This window comes from Periophthalmus magnuspinnatus, chromosome 21 (assembly GCF_009829125.3).
Source record: "Periophthalmus magnuspinnatus isolate fPerMag1 chromosome 21, fPerMag1.2.pri, whole genome shotgun sequence".
Taxonomy (NCBI): Eukaryota; Metazoa; Chordata; class Actinopteri; order Gobiiformes; family Gobiidae; genus Periophthalmus; species Periophthalmus magnuspinnatus.
This window is the reverse complement of record NC_047146.1, coordinates 24,310,418-24,335,557: the sequence shown is the minus strand read 5'-3', so window position 1 is coordinate 24,335,557 and position 25,140 is coordinate 24,310,418. Positions and strand designations below refer to the sequence as shown.

The window sequence follows — 25,140 nt, the reverse complement described above, 5'->3', positions numbered from 1 at the left end:
CTTGTCTCTGTCTCTGAACTCCACGACCCCAGACCCTGGCTCGCACTCTGCTCCCTGCTCCTGTACTGCCTGTACCGTTGTCTCCTTCCCACTCCACGTTCCGCCCAGGACCCTGGCCCGCACCTCGCCCACGGCTCATCACCAGATCTACCTTCATTATTGTTGAATTTATCACTTATTCTAAATAAACACTGTAAACCTTTCCCCGAGTCCTGCATCTCTTGGTCCAATTTGCCTGCATTATGACACCTATACATAAATCCTATAATTTGATCAACACCAATAATCTCAAATTTCTCTTCAAAGATCATCTTCCACTAAATCCTGTTATTAATCAGGCCATATCTTCCATAAACATGGTTCTTTTAAATGTCCGCTCTCTGCTGAATAAGTCCTTTATTGTAAACAACCTGATTTTAGACCACAAACTTGACTGTCTATTTTTAACTGAAACTGTATTCTCACTGAGACCCCACCCCTATTTTATATTCTAGTTCTTAGCTTTTTTTTTTTTTTCTGTACATTGTGTTTTCACTTTTAGGATCTCTCGTTTTTCCTCTGGAAACTATGGTTAGCTGACGCTGTTGGGGCCTGTCCCGTGGGCTTCTGGTGGAAGGTTGATGTTTTGGTCCTCATCTATCCCCTGGGCCCTGTGTTGCTGTCCTGAAGGCAGCGGGCGGCTCTCTGCTCTTGGTGTAGAGGCTTCTCTGAGGATACTTCCTCAATTGGTTCATCTGAACTCACCCTCATACATAGCCTTATGTATTTTAGTGTGTGTGGGTAACACTGTGGATGTGACTGAGTTGTATTTTATATATAGTTTGTTTAGTGTCTGAGGACAGAGTTATAGATGGGGGATAGATTATGTCTCAAGACCCCATTGTCTTTCCTGACAAAAATAGTAACTTTAACTCTTTAACTCCCCTCTCAAACCATTTCTTTTCTCTGGTTAAGATCTGTACCTCACTATCTTCAAAGGAGTGGTTCAAGGCTTTGAGATGGAGATGTGCGGCAGACTGGGGTCCAGAGGAGCTCTCGCCACGGTGTTGGTTATTTGGTGTTGGTCTTACATGGAGTGGCTGTTTAGTTTCTCCAATGTAATGCTCACTGCACTCTTCACTACACTGAATGGAGTAGACTGTTTTCACTGAGAATATTGTTTTCCTTTAACTCTGAGAGTGATGCGCCTCCCTGCTGTGATATAAAAGAAGAAGAAAGAAAGAAATTTCTTTCAAAATAAATAAATATATTTGAAAACACTGCTGTCAACCTTACAATTCTTAAAACATGTACATTTATATATAATATACATAGCTATATAATGATGAGTAGATGCTAGAAAGATTCAGGCATTGTTGATTTATTGTTATATAACCATCAGAATCTTGATAAAAGAGTGTAGTAGATTAATTTCTATACATTTTACATTAATCTTATTTACAGTATTTAGGTGTTAAGAATAGCATCTTAAAACTTTGTTTTCTTATTTCTGGTAACTTCAGCCCATACACAAGAGGATTCACAATCGGAGTAATTATAACAACTTCCATTGATAAAATAACAGCAAGGACTGGATTAATCATCTCCAGGTCAATGCGACTCAAAATGACATCACAAAATGATGCAAGACAAAAAGTTGTGAACGATATAATATGTGGTAAGCAGTTTTGGAAAATTTTACCTTTATATTCTGAGGAGGCTTTCCAACAAATAGTGACAATCCGTAAATATGTGTACAATACAAATAAGAGGGGGATAAAGACAACAGTTATGGATAGAAGCATCCCTACCATGTTATTAAGAGCTGTGGAAACACAAGAGAGTTTGACTATATTCCAGTTAGCACAGTACACTTTGTGTATTTTGTTGCCACATAATGGAAGCTTAGCTGATAGCAAAACGCATGCTATTACGATAACAAAAGGATAGATATAGGTCACTACTGCTAATATAGCAAACGTATTCAAGTTCATTTTCCTGTGATAGTGTAAAGGATAGCATACAGCAGCATATCTATCATATGCCATGACCCCAAGTATCATTAAGTCACAGCCCACAAAGCTGTAAATAGTATACACCTGAATGAAACAAGCTGGCCGTGAGATGAGGTGAGTGTCAGAAAGTAGATCCATCAAAAACCTGGGGAAAAATCCAGTAGAGCCATACAAAGCATTGAAAGACAAGCAAGCAATGAATAAGTACATTGGCTCGTGTAGAGACCTCTCACGTGAAATAACAGTGATCACAACCAGATTGGCAAACAGGATAAAACAATATATCAACAGGCACAAGACAAAGGCAGGGTAGCGGTAAACTTCAATTTTTAAGAACATGGTTAAGTTAAAGAACAGGAACTGAGTAGTGTTTCCCCCCATAAAACATGCAATGAGAAAGATCTAAAGTCAGTCCAAAAAATGGGGATGTATACTTTTGCCTACAAACCTCTCAGTGATAATATAAATACATAATTCTTCTATTTTGTAAAAAACATAGACGCTGCAGATGATGGTGCACTGACACATAAGACCAGCAGTGGGTAGCAGATGTATGAACAAGGCTTATATATCTAACTGACAGATCTAAAATTCCACTTGAGATTATTTGCCTGCCCAATGAAAGAATGACTTCACTTCAGTACACTTGAGATTTAGGAAATAGCAGTGACTCTCAAACAGCCATTAATATCATTAGGATTATTAACAAATTAAATTATCATTAGGATTATTAACAAATTATATATATGTGTGTGGGTGTGTGTGTGTGGGGGGGTGTGTGTGGGGGTGTGTGTGTGTGGGTGTGTGTGTGGGTGGGTGGGTGTGGGGGGGTGGGGGGGGTGTGGGTGTGTGTGTGTAGGTGTGTGTAGGGGTGTGTGTGTGTGTGGGGGTGTGTGTGTGGGGGTGTGTGTAGGTGTGGTTGTGGGGGGGGGGGGGTGCGCACGCGTGCGTGTGTGTGTTTTCAATTGTTGTTTCTTGGTTAGTTTGGTCTCTTAGCATATAAGCTTTCATGTAGAAACAACAGAATTCTCCTGCATTGAAAGATGTTTTAATATTTAATTTAATCAACTTGCCTCCATAGAGTTATATGGTACCATGTAACTTCAAAGGCTGTTTTCTGAAAATGCATTTTTCCCCCCATAGGGACATAAAGATCACCCCTTAAAGTAGCACCTACACCAATCTTGTACTTAACTGTATGTTTTGACAAAACATACAGAAGGATTTCTTTATTTCTAATTCCAAGTCTGATTTATTCAGGTTTTAACTCCAAAAGTTTACTCTAGTTTACTCAAATACTAAATAAGATATCCAAAATCCCCACTGTATATTTTTAGTATCTAATATGTCAAGAAAAAGAAACAAAAAATTAAAGTTTGATTCTTTTCATGTTTCTTTTTAATGCCTCAGAAACGGTCAGTGTTGGCTGCCACATACAATAAATGACCAGCAAATGATATTTCAGCTCCTGTAGTTTGGATTTCATCAGATCTGAGCAGAAACAGCTGAAGATTCGGCTCTCGTCTGGTCAGAATCCCCTCTTTCAATTCACAACAAAGAGTCAATTCAAGTTTTGTTGTTGTTAGGACCAGGATATATGCTAAATAACCATGATCAGATTTACAATTTACATTTTAAATGCAGAAATATACTATTTGTTGATGCAGCACTGAAAAGCTATTTGCCTAAACCTGACACTCATTTATGTAGTAGCCTGTCACAAGAACAAATTTTAACATATTTTGATATGCTGTATAAATATGCATTTCACCCTTGGGCCTTCAGTGACGTCCCACTTACTCACTACGATGTCATCTCAATATAGGCTAGTCAAGCAACATTTAATTTCAGAAGCATTTAAAACCAATAAGCACACATTGCATTCACAATTAAGAGTAAGAAACTACCGGTAAGTTCACAGATACTGTCAAAAATAAAAAATAAAAATGTGATTTAAAGATGCCAAACAAAATGCCACCAAAATTACAGCAAGGAACCATTCTCCCATACACAGGTTAAGTGTCTTGTCCAAGGACATAATGACAGTATTCATCTGTAGGAGCTGATAAATATTATTCTATCGACTATTTAATGAACGAATAAAGTCAATAATCATGAGAGGTTTGTTTGGACAACATCCTCACTACATGTCTCCTTATCTCGGGTAACTTCAGGCCATATACCAGTGGGTTCAGAATAGGAGGAATAACAACAAACTCTAGGGATAAAAAAATGACCAAATATGGACTGATCTCATCTGGATTATATCGGCTTAAAGTAATATCACAAAACGCTGTAATGGAATACGTTGCAAAAGAAATTATATGTGGCAGACATTTTTGCAACACTTTGCCTTTAAATTCAGAGGATTTTTTCCAGCAAATTATTATAATCCGAAAGTATGTGAACAAGACAAAGAACAGAGGACAGAAAACTGTAGCAATCGTTACAAACATTCCCGAAATATTATTTTTGGCTGTTGAGATGCAAGATAACTTGACTATGTTCCAATTGGCACAGTAGACTTTGTGGAGCTTATTTCCACATAGAGGAAGTGTGGTTGCTAAATAAATAACAGGAATAATTAAACAGGGAGGACAAAGCCAAGCAAATAGAGCCAATACTATGACTATTTTTAACTGCATTTTTCTGTGATAGTGCAAAGGGTGGCAGACAGCAACATACCTGTCATATGCCATTATTCCGAGTAAGGTTAGTTCAAAGGAGGCGTAACTGTAAATAACATAGATCTGAGTAAAACAAGCTGGTCGTGAGATGAGGTGAGTGTCAGAAAGTAGGTCCATTAAAAACCTGGGGAAGAATCCAGCAGAGCCATATAAAGCATTGAAAGATAAACAGGCAATGAATATATACATAGGCTCATGCAGAGACTTCTCCTGCGATATGACAGTTATTAAAATAAGGTTGGCGAATGTGATGAAGACATAGAGCAGGAGGAAGAAGACAAAAACTGGATATTTGTAAGTGTCTAGGGTCCTGAACATAGTAAGGTTAAAGTATAAAGATGCAGTACTATTGTCCATAACATGCAATCAGCAATCTAAATTACAATGGTTAAGCCTATGCACAATTTTAGAATAAGAATTTATATTATTATTCTCAAAATGCTATATGTTCTAGATGCAAAACAATTGGAAATGTTTTGAAGTGTGTCCTGAAATGCTCGGAACAGTTGGCGAGGTCCATGCACTGGGTTACATCTCTGTGCAGTTCACATTAGAGGATGGCATCTTTTGTGCAATGGCACAGTCCCAGTTAGATTCCCTTGAGTAATGACATATGATAAAACTTGGTAACTTGGAATACCCACAGCATCTGCTCACAACTTTTCTCCATGGAGATGCCTGAAATGTTGCACAGTATGGCATTAAACAGCTATCTCTATGAAGGCACCACCAGGCTGTGTTACAGATCGGGTCTGTGCAGAGACAACCTTGATCATAGTAAAGAATGCATCCTTTTCTAGGTATTTTAGGGTAATCAAAATAACAATTCTAGATAGACAACTTTACTGTCTTACTGTGGAACATTCCATGCAAAGCAAAACATCTCCATGGAAAAAGCTCTACCATTAATTTATCTTAGTCCACATACCTTTATAATTTTATTCAGTGACCACAAGTTTACAGGAGAGAATAAAGGCCCCATAGCAATTTGTATCACAGGTCAACTAAACAGTGGGAATCAACCAACATCAATTTGTAAAGTAGTGTGGTAGTTTGTTTATATATCATAACAGATTATTAACAGATTATTTATTTATTATGCACCAGTGAAACTTGTGTTATCAATTATTTATAACTATGAAAACTGATTGAACCCACTGAACATTTATATACAGTATAAGACAAGACAAGACAATTGTAAACAAATATGCAGATGCATTTCTGGACACAGCTATTTTTAGATGTTTATTATAATTGTTAAAAGAATACATTTAGGTCACATATAGGTTTAAAGTGATTCGCTGTAGAGGAATTAAACATACAACATACTACTAACTAAATATATATATATGTCTAGTACTACTAATACTACAACAGTTGTTTGTTATAACTAAAAATATACACTGAAGCAATGTTAAAATCATGCAAAGAACATTGGCAATACTTGATGTTACTTTTTTATGAATTTGATAAAAAACAGTATAAACACATTCTTGTTCTATGCAGTTCTTGCCAAAAGTCTTAAAATGCATTTCTATTTTATCTTGCAATATTTACTTCATTACTATCTTATCAATCAGCAAAATCCTTGATATTTGTTTCCTTATTGCTGGTAACTTCAGTCCATACACTAAAGGATTTAAAATAGGCGTAATAACTACAAACTCCAGTGACAAGATGACTGCTAGAATCGGGTTCACCTTTTCGAGATCGTATCGGCTCAGGGACACGTCACAAAACACTGTAATTGAATAAGTCGCGAAAGATACAATGTGTGGCAAGCAATTTTGGAAAACTTTACCTTTAAATTCAGACGAACTCTTCCAACACACCAAAACAATTCGTAAATATGTATACAGAACAAAGAAAAGCGGACAAAAGACAGTAGTTATGGTAACAAACATGCCTAAAATGTTATTGCTCACTGTTGAAATGCAAGACAACTTTACTATGTTCCAGTTGGCACAGAAAACTTTGTGAATCTTATTTCCGCATAGAGGAAGCTTCATTGATAGAAATAGGCAAGCCGAAATTGAGAATGCAGGATATACAAATGCTATTGTTGCCAAAACAGTTACAGTTTTGATAGTCATTTTCCTATGATAGTGCAAAGGATGGCACACTGCAGCATATCTGTCGTACGCCATGACTCCCAGTAATGTTAATTCATAGGCAGCAAATGTATAAATGACATACAGTTGAATGAAACAAGCTGGTCGTGAGATGAGGTGAGAGTCAGAAAGTAAGTCCATTAAAAACCTGGGGAAGAATCCAATAGAGCCATATAAAGCATTGAAAGATAAGCAAGCAACGAATAAGTACATTGGCTCATGTAAGGATTTCTCACGTGAAATAACAGTTATAAGGACCGCATTGGCAAACATGATAAAACAATAGATCAGCAGGCAGACGACAAAGGCAGGGTAGCGGTAATGTCCAATATTAATGAACATGGTCAGATTAAAGTATAAGGGAACAGTGCTATTTTCCATAACACATTTGCAATTAAACAAATCAAAATATATTATTATTATTATTGATTAAAAATCCTATTATTATGTCATATGTTCATGATCACTAGTAGGAATTATGCCTATAGTTGTTAGCAATCTAGTAGTCAAAAGTTAAAAAAAACAGACATCATACAGAAGTTGCCTTTGCTAAGTATCGCTGTGGTTGGTGTCCCTCATTTGAAAGTGGTGGAAGGTCACACTCTTTTATGTTGTAATGCTGTCAACACATGTCATAGGCTTATTCTCATGAGCTTGTGAAAAAAATGAATAACAGAATCACTGCTGCTTAATGTTTAAATTACATAGTAGCTTAAGAAATTATGAAACATTTTTTAGAGAAGTTGTAGATTTTGTTTATAGATTAAGTTTATATTCTCTTAGTTGTATTTATTATTAAATAAAATATAATTATTATATAAATACCACATACTGCAAAACCAGACTGTATACTGTTAAAACCAGACTTAGAGAGACTTATCCATACATTTATCTCCAGTAGGTTAGACTACTGTAACGGCCTGCTCACTGGCCTCTCCAAACGCGTGTTAAGACAGCTGCAGTACATCTAGAATGCTGCTGCTCGGGTCCTGACTAGAACTAGGAAGTACAAGCACATAAGTCCTGTGCTCAGGTCTCTGCACTGGCTCCTATGGCTCAGAGAATAGACTTTAAAACAGCTCTAATTGTGAACAAGTCTCTCCATGGCCTAGCACCAAAATACATCTCCTACATGTTAGTGCCATGTCTGCCATCTCGCACTTCAGGGACTGGCCTCTTGCTGGTGCCCAGAGTCAGGACTAAACATAGGGAATCGGCATTTCAGTTTATGCAGCTAAAACCTGGAACAATCTTCCTGAAGATGTGAGACAGGCCTCTACTTTGACAGTGTTTAAATCCAGGCCCCAGTTCTCTTTAGCTGTGCACATGACTGAAAGGTTTCTATTCTGCACTTTTCTCCTTTAATGTTAATTTTATGATGATTATTTGTGATATTAATGTTTTAAATTGTTGTATTGTGATTTTAATGGGCTAGAAATCTAGGGGTAATAATGGACTCAGACTTGAACTTTAACAGCCACATCAAATCAATAACATCTGCAGCTTTTTACCACCTAAAAAACATTGCAAAAATCAAAGGTTTACTGTCAAAGCCAGACTTAGAGAGACTTATCCATGCATTTGTCTCCAGTAGGTTAGACTACTGTAACGGCCTGCTCACTGGCCTTTCCAAACGAGCCTTAACACAGCTGCAGTACATCCAGAACGCTGCTGCTCGGGTCCTGACTAGAACCAGGAGGTACGAGCACATAAGTCCTGTGCTCAGGTCTCTGCACTGGCTTCCTGTAGCTCAAAGAATAGACTTTAAAGCAGCTCTGCTTGTGTATAAGTCTCTCCATGGCCTAGGTCCAAAGTATATCTCCGACATGTTAGTGCCATATGAACCATCTCGCAATTTGAGGACTTCAGGGACCGGCCTCCTGGTGCCCAGAGTCAGGACTAAACATGGGGAATCAGTGTTTAAGTTTTATGCAGCTAAAACTTGGAACAGTCTTCCTGAAGATGTGAGACAGGCCTCTACTTTGACAATGTTTAAATCCAGGCTCAAAACGGTTCTGTTTAGCTGTGCATACGACTGAAAGGTTTTTATTCTGCACTCTTCTCTTTTAATGTTAATTTTATGATGATTATTTGTGATTATGTTTTGATTTGTGTGATTTTAATGTCTTTCTTATTCTGTAAAGCACTTTGAATTACCTTGTGTACGAATTGTGCTATACAAATAAACTTGCCTTGCCTTGCTTTTAATGTCTTTCCTATTCTATAAACATTTTGAATTACCTTTTGCTATATAAATAAACTTGCCTTGCCTCGCCTAGCTGTTGAGATGCCGTTTTTATATTTATTACATCAAGTATTTTCTGAATCTTTAGGCCTTGTTCAACACTCGAGGCCATTCACAATATGTGAAAAGGAAAATATGCTTTGTTTTGGTGTTTACAGAGATACAATAACAGTCCCTTTGCTTACAGAATAAATTGCTGTCCGGGGACCTGTCCGTAGTGTTGTGGGAGTGTTAGAGCCAGTGGACTAATGACCTCCTCTTAATGAGCCTGTTTACTGTGAGGCAGGGACACAGAGGGGGCAGTCCCTGAGGGTGAGCATTTCATCACCTTTATTATGGACAGTAACACTATACACTAAATAACACTAAACTTTACTTTAAACTTTACTATAACTATCACTATCAGCATATCAAAAGGTAGTCAATAATTTCTCTTTAGAGTACAGTTTAATAAAGCTGGTTCTATAGATTGATTTTTAGTTTTAGAGAAAAATTACATCTGATGCAATGTTTGTTTTTTTACAATAAGACACAGTAATCTTTAGAACTTAGTAAAGTAAATAACATAGATACTGCTAAGCTGGCTCAAAAATAGAAATGGCTCTACTGATTAATATGCATATATGCAAAGAACATAACTGCAGGATGTAAGATGCTGGCAGGGAAAGAGCAGTGAGAAATAAAGAAATACCAAAGAAGAGCTGGAGAAGGCCTGGAAGGTGAAGGCATCAGTAGTGCCCATGGTCATCAGAGCACTCGGGGTAGTAACCCCCATAGTGGAGTACTAGAAACAGCAAAGATGCTGTGCAGAATCCTCAAGCTCCCAGGCCTCTGGTAGAGGACTCCATCCACAAAAGAGAGAAAAACATTATAATATGGTTCAAACATTGATCTGCTTAATAGGTCTCTGCCACCTTCTTGTCTCCAAGGAGAGGTTATAGTATGGCATTAGTAGAGGAGAAGTTAAAGTATGGCATTGAGCATATGTATCAAGTTTTTCATTTTTACAGGTGTTTTGTTGCTAAAAACACCTTGAAAAACATGCATTCGTACTGACTTGGCTTGGTGCTGTTAGCTGTTTTCTTCATGGAAATAGATGTGTCCAATGTCATACTCTGGAATATTTCCAGCTAAAAAGTGGCATAGTGACCACTGAATCTTTGAAACAATGTTTAGTAAAAAGGACAATACATTTTTTGTAGGTGCCTTGTTTGAAAAATAGGAAATGTTTTGTATTAAATTCTTAAGGATGTTTTTTTTTGCATGTTTGCATTTGCCTTTGTACTTTACTTGTCACTTAATTTACATAATTTCCTTCACAAACAGTAAAAAATATGAGTAAAAGCTGACTGAAATGCATGTACTAGTTAAAATATACAGTATGTAACATTCTAGAGGTGGCACATCCCATCACCTGCATGGTTCCATGGAAGTAAAAAGTTAAGATTATACTTCGGAATAATCTACATGGAGACATTTTGTGCCATACAGTAGAATATTAAAGTCAAAGGAACAACATTTCCATGGAAACAAGCAGGAGAGGGTCCACACACCGTAAGGAGGCATATTTTTCAGTGCAATAAATGTCAGAGTTTTGCTTAGAACTCAAAAGTAGCACACAACTGGTAAGTAGTTCAGTTGTTTATTGTCCAGGCTAGGAATCAGGTAAATGAAGTAAGTATCTGGCTGGTGGGTCCAGAGGTGCAGGTAGGCAGGCAGGCAAACGGATTTGTACGGGACAGGCAGGCAGGTAGACAGACAAGGAGACAGGCAGGTAGCTTCCAAAAATAATGGCAGAGGCACCTGGACACAGAATAAAGCAATTGTAATACAAAAATGCTGGAAAAAAGTTAACTTGTCTTGTGAAGCCAATCACAGCTACTAACTGGAAAAGTATCAACAACAATCTGGTGAGATGCAAATGAAAAACCCGGCTTCTTATACTGGAGGTAGTCACAGAAATTGGATCCAGGTGTCCCAGCTGTCAGATCAGGTACGCCGACGCCCAGGTGGGAGGAGAGACAGACAGCACAGAAGGGAGGGAGAAACAACAGGGAAAGCAGCAAAAGGGAGGATCCTGACAATAAAAGGAATAAAATAATTTTTTTAAATAAAATAAAAAAAACCCAAAACAAACAAAACATAATTTTATTTTAGACAAATGCTCTCAGAAACCCATAAAGTCGCACTCCCCTTATGTTATCTGCCTATGATTGATATGCTTTTAATTGCTATCCATTGAATTATTAATCAGTGGCAAAGCCATTGTGACCATTATTCTAATTTGTTCTTATTCAGTACGAATTATTGATTGCAATTATTCTGGTTATTATTTGTATAAATTCTATGGAAATGTCATTGATAAAGTATTTTGCGATCACCATATGGTCTGTATCAGCTTATACTATGAACAATATACCAGTTATATTTTTTGGAGTAGTGACTAGTGGTCCCAATTAGCCTTATTTCAGTGTCCTATTGTTCATTGACTGTGTTTTTCTCTTTGCAGATTCTAAGTTTGATATATTATATGACAGACGATCATAACTCCCTATAAATATGAGTGCAGTTTGTCCAAATCATCAAGAATCACATGAAAGACCCCTGCTACAAAAATACATTTTAAGTTGTAATATGAGTCATTTATACAAAAATACATTTAAAATATTAGTTGAATATGGTAGTTTTGAATGTATTCGTTTTTAGGCCTACCTGTTTCCTGAAACAATCAGCGGAGAGTGAAATTACTACCTGTTGAACAATTTAGTACTCAATCTAAACAAAAAACCTAGAATGAAGAAGTAATTGCGTGATCTAACTTTTTTTTTTTTTTTTTACTTGTAATAGAGTGTCAGCAGTCACCTCCAGTCTCTCTCTCTCTAAAACCTTCAAATCAGGCTAGAAATCTAGGGGTAATAATGGACTCAGACTTGAACTTTAACAGCCACATCAAATCAATCTGCAGCTTTTTACCATCTAAAAAACATTGCAAAAATCAAAGGTATACTGTCAAAGCCAGTATTAGAGAGACTTATCAATGCATTTGTCTCCAGTAGGTTAGAATAGTGTAACAACCTGCTCACTGGCCTCTCTAAGCGAGCGTTAAGACAGCTGCAGTACATCCAGAATTCTGCTGCTCGGGTCCTGACTAGAACCAGGAAGTATCAGCACATAAGTCCTGTGCTCAGGTCTTCACTGGCTTCCTGTAGCTCAAAGAATAGACTTTAAAGCAGCTCTGCTTGTGTATAAGTCTCTCCATGGCCTAGGTCCAAAGTATATCTCTGATATGTTAGTGCCATATGAACCATCTCACATTCTGAGGACTTCAGGGACCGGCCTCCTGCTGGTGCCCATAGTCAGGACTAAACATGGAGAATCAGCGTTTCAGTTTTATAGAGCTAAAATCTGGAGCAGTCTTCCTAAAGATGTGAGACAGGCCTCTACTTTGACAATGTTTAAATCAAGGCTCAAAACAGTTTTGTTTCCCTGTGCATATGACTGAAAGGTTTTTATTCTGCACTCTTCTCTTTTTATGGTAATTTTATGATGATTATTTGTGATTATTTATGTTTTGATTTGTGTGATTTTAATGTCTTTCTTATTCTGTAAAGCACTTTGAATTACCTTGTGTACGAATTGTGCTATACAAATAAACTTGTCTCGCCTAATAGTTTTTCATGCCCTGTCTACTGCTTATGTCAGTGCCCATACAGAGTACAGTAACACAAAGCAGAGTTAAGTCTTCATCTGGCCACTAGATGTCATTGCTCCTTCAGTATTGTTGTACGGACCCTTTACTCATCTGTTGCAAACCATTACCAGGGAACTTATCATTTTTGTTTTGTGTTCAAGTTATTTATTGTTTGATAGGTATTTGTATCAAATTACCTTGACACCAACATGCTATAGGCTATTCCTGTAATAAACTGATACTGTAATTGTAAATATGCCCATGTATGTATGAAAAAAATATTTGAATATAATCATGTTTATTAATGATCCCATTTGATGTAGGCAAGTGAAACGACTTTGGGCACGGTGGCCTGTAAGTCTATATGTAATCACTAGAGGTCAGTATAACACTACTAGCAAAGCTGTGGAAAAGCATAGCTGTGGCTTGAGTATTATCCAGATCTAGCCAGATCAAAGCAAAATTACGTATAGTGTCAATCGATTATTATGTTGATGATGATCTGTTATTCATGTAAAATCTGTGATAAAACTGGCTTCTTATAGGTGCCACTGTAAAATGTAACTGTATAGAGTAATAGACCTATGAACTAGCCCACAGATCAAACATGATATTTACCTTTTTACAAAACCTAGGCTGATATACAACATTTCACAGTATGGAAATTGGATAAAATGTCAATTTGAGTAGAGTTGATTTTTCACAAAATATACTCTTTTTATAGGCTAGAAAAAATCTTGTTCTACCTGTAGTTTAATCCTTTTCATACGTGTCCTGAAATACATGGGATTCATGTATTAGTTTGTCTGTTAATATGTCAGTCTTCAAATGCTAATGCTCCTGAAGTTGTTTAAAGAATCCTACCTATTAAACAAATATCACAAATCTAATCACAATAGTAGATTTTTTTCCTGCCCTACTCTGAAACAATGTTGTGTCATTTATAGGTAGGCAACCTCTTCTACTTTTACTCAACTATAATGTATGATGTAAGCAATGTATACTTTACTTTTCTCAATTTCTTCTCCCTAATATAAAATTGTCAGCATCTCTTCTTTAGGTTTAAGTTACCAGATCCCATAGACCAGGGGTGTCAAACTCATTTTTACAGAGGGCCACATCAGCAAAATTGTCACTCTCAAAGGGCCAGATGTAAATGTAAGACAGTATAAATGTAACTAAATGTAACCAAATATAATGTAAAATAAATATAACTACTTTTTAATCTTGTTAATTAACCATTTCTGTATTTATTACTTACTCAAGTTACAAATATTGCATATGGATTTGTATAGATATGAAAAAATGTCTGGGTAACTGTATCTTCTAATGAACTGATATTTTAAGACAGTCATACCTTTTAATTCACCTTGTCGTGGGCCACATAAAATGACATGGCGGGCCACATTTTGGCTCACGGGCCTTGAGTTTGACACATATGCCATAGACACTTTTTACAATCTTTGTTTGGTCATAAAATAGAACCTATGTCATTTTATGGGTCATTTGTTCATCTAAGGGTATCATGCACTATTGACACAACAAACCACAAAACAGACAACACATTTAAAAACTTTAGGACTTTTTATTCAAACTGTACAGGTACATCATTAAAAAAGTTTAAAAAGTCAAAAACAAAATCCCCATAAATACATTATTCATTTAAAAAACAAGTCTGTTCAAGGTGGTTTGCATATGTCCCCACTAAACAGACATTTCCTTCTTTATAATTGGATATTGCTCACATCTCAAGTTGTTATTGGGTAAACACAAGAACAGCCATGGTTGACTCCTGAAAATGGAGACTAAACAATAGATTGAGGTATGTCATACATCACATGCAACAGTGTGACACGGATTATCAACAAGCTGCTCTGAGTAAGGAGGATATGGTACTCTTCGCATGTAGCATTGGGCTTTAACATACACAATTCTGTCCCCACTTTATCCATCAATGACACTGTTAAAATGTGCTGAAAGAACAAGCTTTTAAACTCAAATAGTCCAGGCTACAGTAAAGTTGGTTTGGTGTCAAGCTAATGAAATTAAGCTTCCAGTTTGAAATGTAACACATGTAGGACATAACTTTTAGCAAGACTGTATGCTACTGATAAATTTCTGTACTGTCTCCAAGGGTCGAGCCAAAGATAAAAACCGTCTGCCTAGCTCCAAATAGTGACATTCCTCAAGGTAGTGACTTCTGACCTTTCTTGTCTACTGTTTTTGTAATTTAAATATCAAGCACAAGTGGCTCCAAAAGTCCAGATCACAGACATAGATTTAGACCTTTTAATGGTTTTGTTTAAAAAATGCTGATTAAAATCTTTATAAAAACATTTTGAACCAGCTGTAACAATTGAACAAAAAAAAAAACTTTGGTGATTACAAGTGTAGGTGAAATACAATCATTTTTAGCCAGGATGAAAAACATTAAATCCTGGCTGCCTACAGATTAGCTGAATTCTTAAAAGGTTGCTGCTTTTAGATGGAGATCCAAGGACCACACACAAGCACGCATGGATAAACAATGAGCTGCTATGTCTCAGTTACAAAGAATAAAAGGCAAAGTAAGAGAGAGAGGAGAGGGGCGGGCGAGTGTGTGGTCCCCGCATGTTAGATCCAGGTCAGTCATTTGTAACACTTTAAAACTGTTAGCATAGCTGTGCAAACCGATACAAAACTTCATTCACCTTCGGAGTGAACATTCAAATACAGAGAGGACTACAAAAATACATGAAAATAAGAAATGGTTTGTCCAACGCTTGGAACAACAAGGCAAAAGTCAATATTTGTTGCTTTGGGCTGCATTCAAAAAACTGTAACAGGCAATAACGTTTTTAGATTTGAAGCAGCCACCACATGTGTTTAAAGTGTGCATTCACAGTTCTTAGGGGTGTGGCTGGTGTCTTCACGACCTTATTGCTCCAACTTGTGGTCAAGTCATTTGACCTTTTGCTTTTTGTGCCAGAAAATCTCTCATTTGGAATATATAAAAGAACATTCAACTATATTGTGACATAGAAAAATAAGTAATAGGCTACCTAACTGGCGTCATAGTAACTGCTCATGTCCGACTTTAACAGTCCACGGACCAGCATTATGATTGGCCAAAATGCATCCACTTCTCCTGCTTGTAACAATGATTAAGTTTGGGTTTGTCCGAACGTCCTAATTGCTGTCACAACATAAAAAACACAACAGAATAATGAGAGTTCAGATTTAAATGAAAGCTATTTGACCTCATTCGCAAATCTCAAAAAGTGTCCCTATATAGTTCACACCGTTGTTTCGCCATGGTTACTATTGCTAAGGCGCTTGTAAAATCTCCGCCAAGATTGGAGGGTTTTCCCAGACCAAACCCAAAACCCAGAGGTGATGCCTACGATCATGGTCATCAAGTATTTGATCATGAACACTGTGAAGTCGGGGGTCATGGGGGCGAAGTTGTGAGCCGGACACTGCACTGCAAAGCGCTTGCAGTTCTGCATATGCCAGGTGCGCTCCCAATGCTCCCTGAAGGCCTGCTCATAGAAGTAACATGCAATGACAATGGTGGCCGGGACAGTGTAGAGAACGCTAAAGACCCCAATTCGGACCATAAGCTTCTCCAATTTCTCTGTCTTGGTGCCATCGTGCTTCATGATGGTTCTGATGCGGAAAAGCGATACAAATCCAGCCAGCAGGAAGGAAGTACCAATAAACAGGTAGACGAAGAGAGGGGCAAGGACGAATCCACGGAGGGCATCAACGTTGAAGATCCCAACGAAGCATACACCAGTTAAAACGTCCCCGTCCACTTGCCCCATCGCGAGGATGGTGATGGTCTTGATAGCTGGTACCGCCCATGCAGCTAAGTGGAAGTACTGAGAGTTTGCTTCAATAGCCTCATGCCCCCACTTCATACCAGCAGACAGGAACCAAGTGAGGGACAGGATTACCCACCAAATGGAGCTGGCCATCCCAAAAAAGTACAGTACCATGAAGAGAATAGTGCAGCCCTCCTTTTTAGTGCCCTGGGCTACTGTTCTATAGCCTTCGTCCTTGAACTTATCCACACAGACAACTTGGTCCTCCAGAAAGAATCCAGCGGCGTAGGCTAAAGCCACCATGAAGTAACAGCCAGAGAGGAAGATTATGGGTCGCTCTGGGTAACGGAACCGCCGCATGTCCACCAAATATGTGAGCACTGTGAACAAAGTACTCACACAGCACAGGATGGACCAGATGCCCACCCAGAGACGGCCAAATTTCACCTCATCGTCACGGAAGTACATAATCCCAGCTGGCTTGTTGGGTTCACATGGTGCTCCACAGTCCTTGACCCCCATGAAACGGTAGCCCAGATAGGGTGGCACCTCCAGCTGTATAGGGCAAACAAACGGGTGATACTGGTTGTGCTGTGGGGGGCGCTGGTTTGGTCGCACGATGTTGGGGGGGAGTGTGACCGGCTCGGGTACGTAGGGAGATGAGGAAGAGGATGAGGGTCCATTAGGTTCCGATGTGTTCTGACCCACGCAGATCTCTCCTGCGCCGTGGACAGGGAAAGCCTCGCAGCGCAGTCTTTCGGGCCACTGGAAACCGAATTTATTCATGAGAGCTTCACATCCTTGGCGTGCACGTTCACATAGAGACCGACAGGGAGGGATGGCTTGCTCCAAAACGGTGCAAACAGGGGCATACATGGAGCAGAGGAAAAACTTCAGATCTGCAGAGCACTGGACTTTAACTAATGGGTAAAATTGGTGCACCTCTAGTCCTGCGTCTTCCTGGTTAGTGTGCCCCAAAAGGTTCGGCATGATGGTCTGGTTGTAGGCAATGTCGGTGCATAGGGGGATGGAGATGGGTTGACAAAAGCCGTGCTCCGGAATTGAAATGCCCGACTCACTGTTGTAATTCTGGGCTAAAATCACAGGGCTCAACCCGCACAGTAACCACATGATCCGCACACACAGAGAGGCAGTGGCCGCCATAGTTGAGGACGAAGAGGAGGAGGGGGAGGGAAGGAAAAACTTTGATCCAAGTAGGACAACTGAAAACGATGCAAAAAGCTTAAAAATTAGCTCGCTTCTCTCCGAAATTGGGGTCACAGTTTGCAACAAGCTGTACTCACACAATTGCAGTCAACTTTTGCTTGTGTTTTAAAGAAATTAATCCAAACGAAGTCTTCGTCGTGTCATGACTTCTTGATGGTCTTTGTAAGTGACTCCAAGCAGTCCACTCTCACTCCAAATCCCAATGCAGCGGGGATCCACGACTCAGCAATTCCCTCTCCGGACAAAAAACCTCCAGCGTCTCTCAAAACTCCTTCCAAGACAAAATCTCTAAGTTTTTTAAAAGTTGGGGGCTAATACTTCCATGTTTTTAACTTGACTTCACGGAGCGTCGTTTCATTGCACTAGAGCGGTCGGGAGTCCTCAGCCTCGTTCTTCTCAATCTGTGCAATGGGCCGAGGTTTCCAGGCGCCCCTTCCATTCACCAGCACCTCCGACAGAACGGGGGGCGCCTAAAAACAGGGGCCGCGTCTCAGCCAATCACAGCCTTTGTTTTCCTACGGGACTCCATTTTGATTGGCTCTTTTTTCACGTAGATGGATAAAAGTGCTACAGCAATTTTAATTAATTATTTAATTAGTTCACCATATTATTTCTTTTATATGTTTATTTCAGTTGCAATAATGTGCATTTGAGAAAACTTTCAACATGCTCTAATAATATATATTTATCTCATGTTTAATCGTGTTTTTATGGAATCGCACTGTCCCCTTTCAAACGACTGTAATGTGGGTTAATCGAATCCATAGCCTGCAAACCATTAGTGAAGTGCATTAATTAGTTACCAAGAGCTAATTTCTAGATGCATTTTAGCTTACAAGCAGTAGCCTTATGATATTTCCAACTGAGCATGCTTAACTTGTAAACTAAAATAATTTATTGTCTCCCCAGAGAGTAATATTTCTACATTAGTTTAACAACTATTTACACAAGGTCAGACAGCAACCCAACAACATTGCACAATATGGGGTTAAAACAGGATTTTTAAACTTTAGGGTATTTTAAATATTAACCATGTTTATTTCTACTTTTACAGACTCAAAACTACACAATTTGAACAGCCCTCTTGCGACATCAAAACCCCACTTAGTTGAGTTTACTTCTGTACACAGTGGGCTAGTTCAAATCTTTCTTCACACTCTCCATCTCGGTGAGCAGCTGTAAAGTTATTTCTATCTCCTCTGAGAATCCCGCACACAGGGTCTCAGTGTGGATGAACAGCAGTATTTGGGCACATCATGAAAATAACCTCATGAAGCCCCCACTGGATCCCTGCTCCTTGATCACTCATCCACGGCAAGTGCCTGCTGCTGCCGACTACTTAAAAGATCTCATTCCAAACATACTCTGCCTATAAAGCTATTTCCTACTAGACACTCAGAGCAAGGCAGAGACACCAGGCAGTATTTTGAGGTCAATGTATGGCACACTTATCTGGTCAGTTTTATTTACTGTATTTATAAGTGAGCTGACGAAGCAATATGATACAGACACATAGATAGAATTGTACATTTATAGTCCAGCATCTCTTGAAATAATAGGACATATACTGTACAATTGATGCAATTTTATGGTTTTAGATTCAGTAATTTGTAATCATTTCTAAAGATATGTGATAATGCCAGAGGTCTACAGCTAATGCTCTGTCAAATCATGTGGTTTGGAGCAGAGTTCTCTGGAGGGATACATTTGACATTTTTGTGTTGAATAATAATGATTAAAAGAATAAGACAAATATGATGAAAATATGATGATGTGATTTGTGATGTTTTTGACATATCACCAGCAGATCTTGGTCATCTTGGTCCAGTTCCTGAACACATTTGTGTCCAGTGCATCTCTCATCAAAATGACTTGCATGTTGCCAGTGTATTTCTGATTAGATTATTATATAGAATCAGATTAATTCTTTCTGTCCAGTCATAGTGGAAAATGTTATCTTCGATGTTTTTTCTGGTCTTGGCCTAGTTTAGCTTAGTTTCAATTCAAGGGAGGAATGCCCAGATATCCTTTGAGTCTACTACATTCTACCGTCAATTATTCAAAGTGGAAAGTAATTTGCATACGATGATTAGAGAATAAGAGATTTTCCGCAGGACCAAGTTTGGTGTGAGATGGTTTGCCAATAGGCCATACAGTACACTCCTTGTAAAGTATGTTTTGAACTCAAATACCCCACATTTCACATCAACAAAAGAATTATAAGGTTAGATAAAAAGCAGTGATTTCAGCTTGGGACAACTGAGAAAGGCGTTAGCTGTTGTTGGTGGTCTTCTTTGCTGCATTTGGTGTGTTTCAGGCTTGAATGGGGGAAAAGCGGGTGGGGGTAGTTTTAGTGGGGGAAGGGAGAGGAAGAAGTAAGAAGGTCGAAGAGGGCAGAAGCAGAAACATAAGGAGAAAGAACAGGAAGGAAAGCTAGGAACAGGCAAAAGTGAAAAAAAGTTCCCTGCTAGTTTGGTCTGTAAAATGTGAACCCAAAAACCCACTGTTATGTGCTTGCTAAAAAGCAAAAAGTGGGTAATTGCTCTTTAGTATCACATGTTACTTCAATACTTGTTTGAAGTGAAACTAATTACCTACCATTGATCATTATGTCCCCATAGGATACCATGGAAACCTATAGATTGACTTTAAAACGGAGTGGAGTTCAAAATGGAGGCCAATATGTACAATTTTATTAAGGATAATCCATTTGCTGATTTTTGCTGATTTGCTGTTAATGTCAGCACTATCTAATCTAAATTAATTATACTTAACACGAGCAGCCTAAATTTCAGACAGTTAAAACAACCTTTTGGCTCATATTGTCTATGGGGATATCTACCCATGAATCATTTTATCAGTAAAGGTTGACACAGATTTGAAAAGCAGGCAATAGTCACAGTGTTTTTAACATAAGGTTTCCATTACATACAGGATGCTATCATTAAACCTAAAATCCAGATTTTTAAGTAGATTAGAGGTTGTTGTGAGTCTTTCAATATTTAAGGCCATTTAAGACCCAATCTATTAATACTATTGATTATTGAGTGTTTGGTTAGCATACTGTGATTTTCCATGAAATTATTGGTCAGACAGCATTGATCAGCCACACCTAATAAGCCACACAGGGATACGGGAAAGAGAGGATTAATCATAATTGTTAAGTTAAGTATAAGTTTTGGATTTTCATTACACAGAAGGATTTGTGGCTCAATAGATAGATATTAATATCCGATGAGAGAGATGCCCAGTGGTTCTGAAAATTAAGTTACCATGCATTTTTCTAGTAGACCTTATATAAATATATAAGACTATGTGGCAACTAATGACCATAGGACACAAAAGTACATGTACAATAGGCCTATATTTCTGACATTTTATAAACTGCACAATGGACGACCTGGTTAGTGTCTTCTGTGCCTTTAAACTTAATATTTTATGTTTTTAAAAGTCTATGGGAAAATGATTGGGCTCCATTGCTAATTAAGACTTGTACCTTAACAGAAGTCTCTGGGGTGCTATCAATGCCCTATTAATAACTTCTCCTTTTTACCATTTTATTTACTTATTTTTGTTCATAGCAACATTTAATATGAACATATTTGTGTTTTTATGATTCTGAAATTTGGGTCGAATGTGAAACAAAAGCACTAAAAAATCGTCTTACCATTATGCCATGGTGCTCCGTTAGTTTAACTGGGTACATATGGGTGCCGGGCTAAAGGTTGAAAATGAAACAAATCAAATCAAACAGTTTCCTTTGCAGTTGCCGGCTGATGTAACAGTTGGTCCAAGTGTGAAAGCAGAACCATCCAGACGCCAGACGCAGCCCGTGAAGGTCAAATGCACTCTTTCATCAAATATTGATATATGTTTTGGATAAACTTGTGAGGCAGAAAGTTGAAAAGTTGGGGGTGCACGCAACACCACATGTTCAGTGAAGTGGTAGCAAGGAGAGTCGCAAAATAATGTTTTGATTTGCTTGGCAACATCCAGGCATTTATATCCATATCATAAACAAACGGTTATGCTATTAGGCCTATAATAGTTCTCAGTGGTCCAGGTGCCAGACTATGATGTCACAAATACAGTCTTTGTTTAGACCTAGTTCAGACCTTGACTGGCCATTGTCTATATTTAAGTCCAAAATTTAGTTCAGGCCTGCACGGTTGTTAACTTAACCTTCGATGGGTATTAGTCATTCCCCAGACAAAAAGGAGTTAGTAAAGGTCTGATCTGGTCAGTTCGCAACATAAAATGTATATTCTAAAATAAAATAAATATGATAGATTTTTTTTATTTTTTTTTATTGATGATATTAAAAATGTCCTGAAATAAGAATAGCATTAAAATATGCAATCATTTCTAAAGGATGTTAATTCTAAAAATGGCCACCTCTCAGACTTTGCCAAACATCTTCTGTTAGATAATCTCATAAAACATCATGGGGAATATTGTCAAATTTATTTAAAATGGTTTTCTAATGATTTTGTTATTTACTGCAGGTAATGTCATTGACAAGTCGAATTGCTTTGTAGCGGTGGGAGATCAAAAAATGATATTATCACTGTTGTTTTGGTGTTGTAATTATAATATTGAGTATAAAAAATAGCTTAGAAACATGCAGTGTAAGGTTTTTTTTGTAAAGTTACAGTCCATTTACTTTTTATGTGAGGCTTGAACCTCAACCAAGATATTACAGGCAAGTTTTTATCACATTTCTGATGGGATGCCATAATATCGTCTGTATCTTGTCATAGAGATGGTCAAAAAATATACTGAGATATTCTTTTTTGTCCATATCCCCCACCTATAGAGCCTTGTATTTCCTTTCTATACTCGCCCACCCTTTGCTAACTGCACAGTGTATTCAGACAGTAGCAGCCCTCTGTCTCTCATCTGCTCTGTCTCCCCGTGTGGTATGATGCTGCGTTTAGTGACCGCAGCAGTCGCCCCAAGCTCCGTGGCGGCTGCTCAAAGCCACGTTACACTGAAGCTGTTTGTTTGTGCTGCTCTGTATTTATGTGGACAGAGGCTGCACTGGTCAGACCCGGGCGGGAGGCAGGCCAGTGGCAGGTCTCTCAGACAGTCAGTCACTGTTTAAACTGTGGTCGGCTCCCAACTACACATCAGCTGTAGGAAAAGCCCTAGGCAAACAACAAGCAGATTTACAGTAGACTGAGATGAAATAAGCAAATCAGACACTATTTCCATGGGTTTGCACTGGGCGCGCTCAGTTTAACGTTTGACAAATGCGTGACCAACATGCAAAGTATTTGAGCCTCGTGTGAAACCCAAAACTGAACAACTATTTAGTGTTGGACATTTGGAAAGAAAACAGTAACTTGTACTGTGAAGTGTGGAGATTATCTTAATAAGGGCCAAAATGATGACAGACTGAATTGAATTAATACAAGATTCGATATTAACTACACTTATACATGCCTTAACAAACAAGAACAAAGACTTAATTCACAATGACCAAATGTTTATTAAGAGTGGCTCCTACTTCATGAATACCACAATCCTAGCTCTTAGCCCCTTAATTACATAGTTGATAAACCCAATCATTCTTAGTTAAGTATTTGTTCATCATGAATTAAGTCTTTGTTCATGCTTTATCAAGGCTAATTAAGGTGGATTTATAATGTAGTACCCCAGATTCAATTCCATTCAGAGACCATTGGTGTTTTCTCTGCTGAAAAGTTGGAAGTATATTCATTACAGTTATGTGTTATTGACACCAATGACATTTGTAACTGTGTTAAGCAGACTTTCAAATAATGATTTGTGGATTCACCAGATGGATTCATGTTCTTCCAGTGCCATATCAAGTGACATAGACGACCGTGTACTGCCAGCCGTCTCTGTTTTTTTGTCAGTCTTAACAAGTGAGATTGAGACTATGATAATTTGGAGGGAAGTTAGTTCTTGGCATCTTCTGGCCCACTTCCCATTTATCTTTGCTGTGAGAAAAAGAGATTCCAAATTGGGATTACTGAGAACATTTTAAGTCTTCATAGCTCACTTTACATTTATGCTATAGGGCCAGATTTATCATTCGCCTAGAGTGTAATGAAATGTATAGGGTCTTTCACAACAAGGTGTAGTTGCTCAATCAAGGGCATGTTATATTAGTAGCTGCCTATTAAGCTATAAGTTAAAGTTATTTTAGATGTAGGTGATTATGTTTTCATATACTTTTGATACAAATTGTGAACGTGCTCTTTGGCTGTACAATAAAAATATTGCCACATCCCTGATTCATCATGGCACATTAAATTGGCCAATTGCAAATGATGGGCTGTATCTATTCAATTCGATATAAGGAGTAGACTGCACATTTCAACACATTCTTTCTCAATACGTTTCCCTGTTGAATTCTGACTCTTGTTTCTGGCAAGCTTCTAGATAACTCCTTTGTGCTGAATACCATGACCTAATGGAGTGAAACAGTGTCATGTGGCCCACTGCTGGCTATATAGCTTTTTAAACACATCTATTTGGCTTTTTCCCAAACATGTTCCTGCTAGTACTTCCTTTACAAGCCATATGACAATACATTAACCTGTCCCACATTGTAACATTATCTTCTATTTAGACAATGCTGCTCTGGTTTTGACTGGCCCGACATATGCTTCTGTGTTATGTATAGCATTAAAAAAGTATGCGTGGACACTGGCCTGTTTTTGGGGGAGGGGGGAGGGGTGCGGCGGACCTTAAGAAGTCAGAGGAGAGGCAGAGGAATGCAGGCAGCTGGCTTGTGTCTGTCAATCCTACACAGAGCCGCTACAGTACTAGCCTCAAAAAGCACGCACAAACCAACTTGGAGAAGAGAAAAAGACATTTATTTAGGCTAGGTGCAGTGGCTAGCAACAGGAAACGCAAAGGCTAACATGTCAACAATTTAGGGAGAAAGTGTCACTATACTAGAACATTGCAGTAAATAACAGACAGCTAATTGAATGCTTAATCAAATGATGTAGTGGTTTTCAGACATGTATACACAGTGGCTTATAGCTTGGAGAACAGTAATATTTAGATTAGTGCAATATACATCAAGTGGTATGGGGTGAGTAATGTAAGCGTGAGTGTAGTTAAAGTAAACAATGGCTACGACCCCAATGACAGATGGTGGGGGCCTAAGACAAGATCATTTTGGCCTTTTAAGACAAGCAAAGTGTGGATGGTGAATGCATCTTTTTGGTTTCAATGAAAGTCAAAGGAGGAGTCAAAAGGAGCTCGTTGTTTAGTGATAGTAATTCCTATAGCAGAGGAAAATGTTGGAGCAATACACAGGAGCAATAGCACAGACAGCATAACTTGTATGAACATAAACTTAGTTCTTAGATACATCTTCTGGAGATGCACCTGAAATA

The 25,140-nt window shown here is 38.2% G+C and overlaps 4 protein-coding genes across 4 annotated transcripts; all 4 read right to left on the bottom strand.

Annotated features, from left to right (window-relative positions):
• Positions 1-1,433: 1,433 nt before the first annotated feature.
• Positions 1,434-2,375, bottom strand: LOC117388942 (olfactory receptor 10A3-like). The gene has a single exon (XM_033986497.1). It carries the CDS (start codon positions 2,373-2,375, stop codon positions 1,434-1,436), a length of 942 nt encoding a protein of 313 aa, XP_033842388.1.
• Positions 2,376-4,099: 1,724 nt separating this feature from the next.
• Positions 4,100-5,038, bottom strand: LOC117388940 (olfactory receptor 10A7-like). Its single transcript, XM_033986496.1, has one exon. It carries the CDS (start codon positions 5,036-5,038, stop codon positions 4,100-4,102), a length of 939 nt encoding a protein of 312 aa, XP_033842387.1.
• A 1,196-nt stretch (positions 5,039-6,234) lies between these two features.
• Positions 6,235-7,173, bottom strand: LOC117388939 (olfactory receptor 10R2-like). The gene has a single exon (XM_033986495.1). It carries the CDS (start codon positions 7,171-7,173, stop codon positions 6,235-6,237), a length of 939 nt encoding a protein of 312 aa, XP_033842386.1.
• A 7,122-nt stretch (positions 7,174-14,295) lies between these two features.
• LOC117389194 (frizzled-7-A-like) lies at positions 14,296-18,202 on the bottom strand. Its single transcript, XM_055230650.1, has 2 exons — positions 17,839-18,202; positions 14,296-17,757 (listed from the first exon to the last, which is right to left on the bottom strand). Exon 2 carries the CDS (start codon positions 17,696-17,698, stop codon positions 16,004-16,006), a length of 1,695 nt encoding a protein of 564 aa, XP_055086625.1. The 5' UTR covers positions 17,699-17,757; positions 17,839-18,202; the 3' UTR covers positions 14,296-16,003.
• Between the last annotated feature and the right edge of the window lie 6,938 nt (positions 18,203-25,140).

Excerpts from the sequence above, each read along its gene's own strand:
- LOC117388939 (XM_033986495.1), bottom strand. The coding sequence starts at position 7,173 with ATGGAAAATAGCACTGTTCCCTTATACTTTAATCTGACCATGTTCATT.
- LOC117389194 (XM_055230650.1), bottom strand. The coding sequence starts at position 17,698 with ATGGCGGCCACTGCCTCTCTGTGTGTGCGGATCATGTGGTTACTGTGC.
- LOC117388940 (XM_033986496.1), bottom strand. The coding sequence starts at position 5,038 with ATGGACAATAGTACTGCATCTTTATACTTTAACCTTACTATGTTCAGG.
- LOC117388942 (XM_033986497.1), bottom strand. The coding sequence starts at position 2,375 with ATGGGGGGAAACACTACTCAGTTCCTGTTCTTTAACTTAACCATGTTC.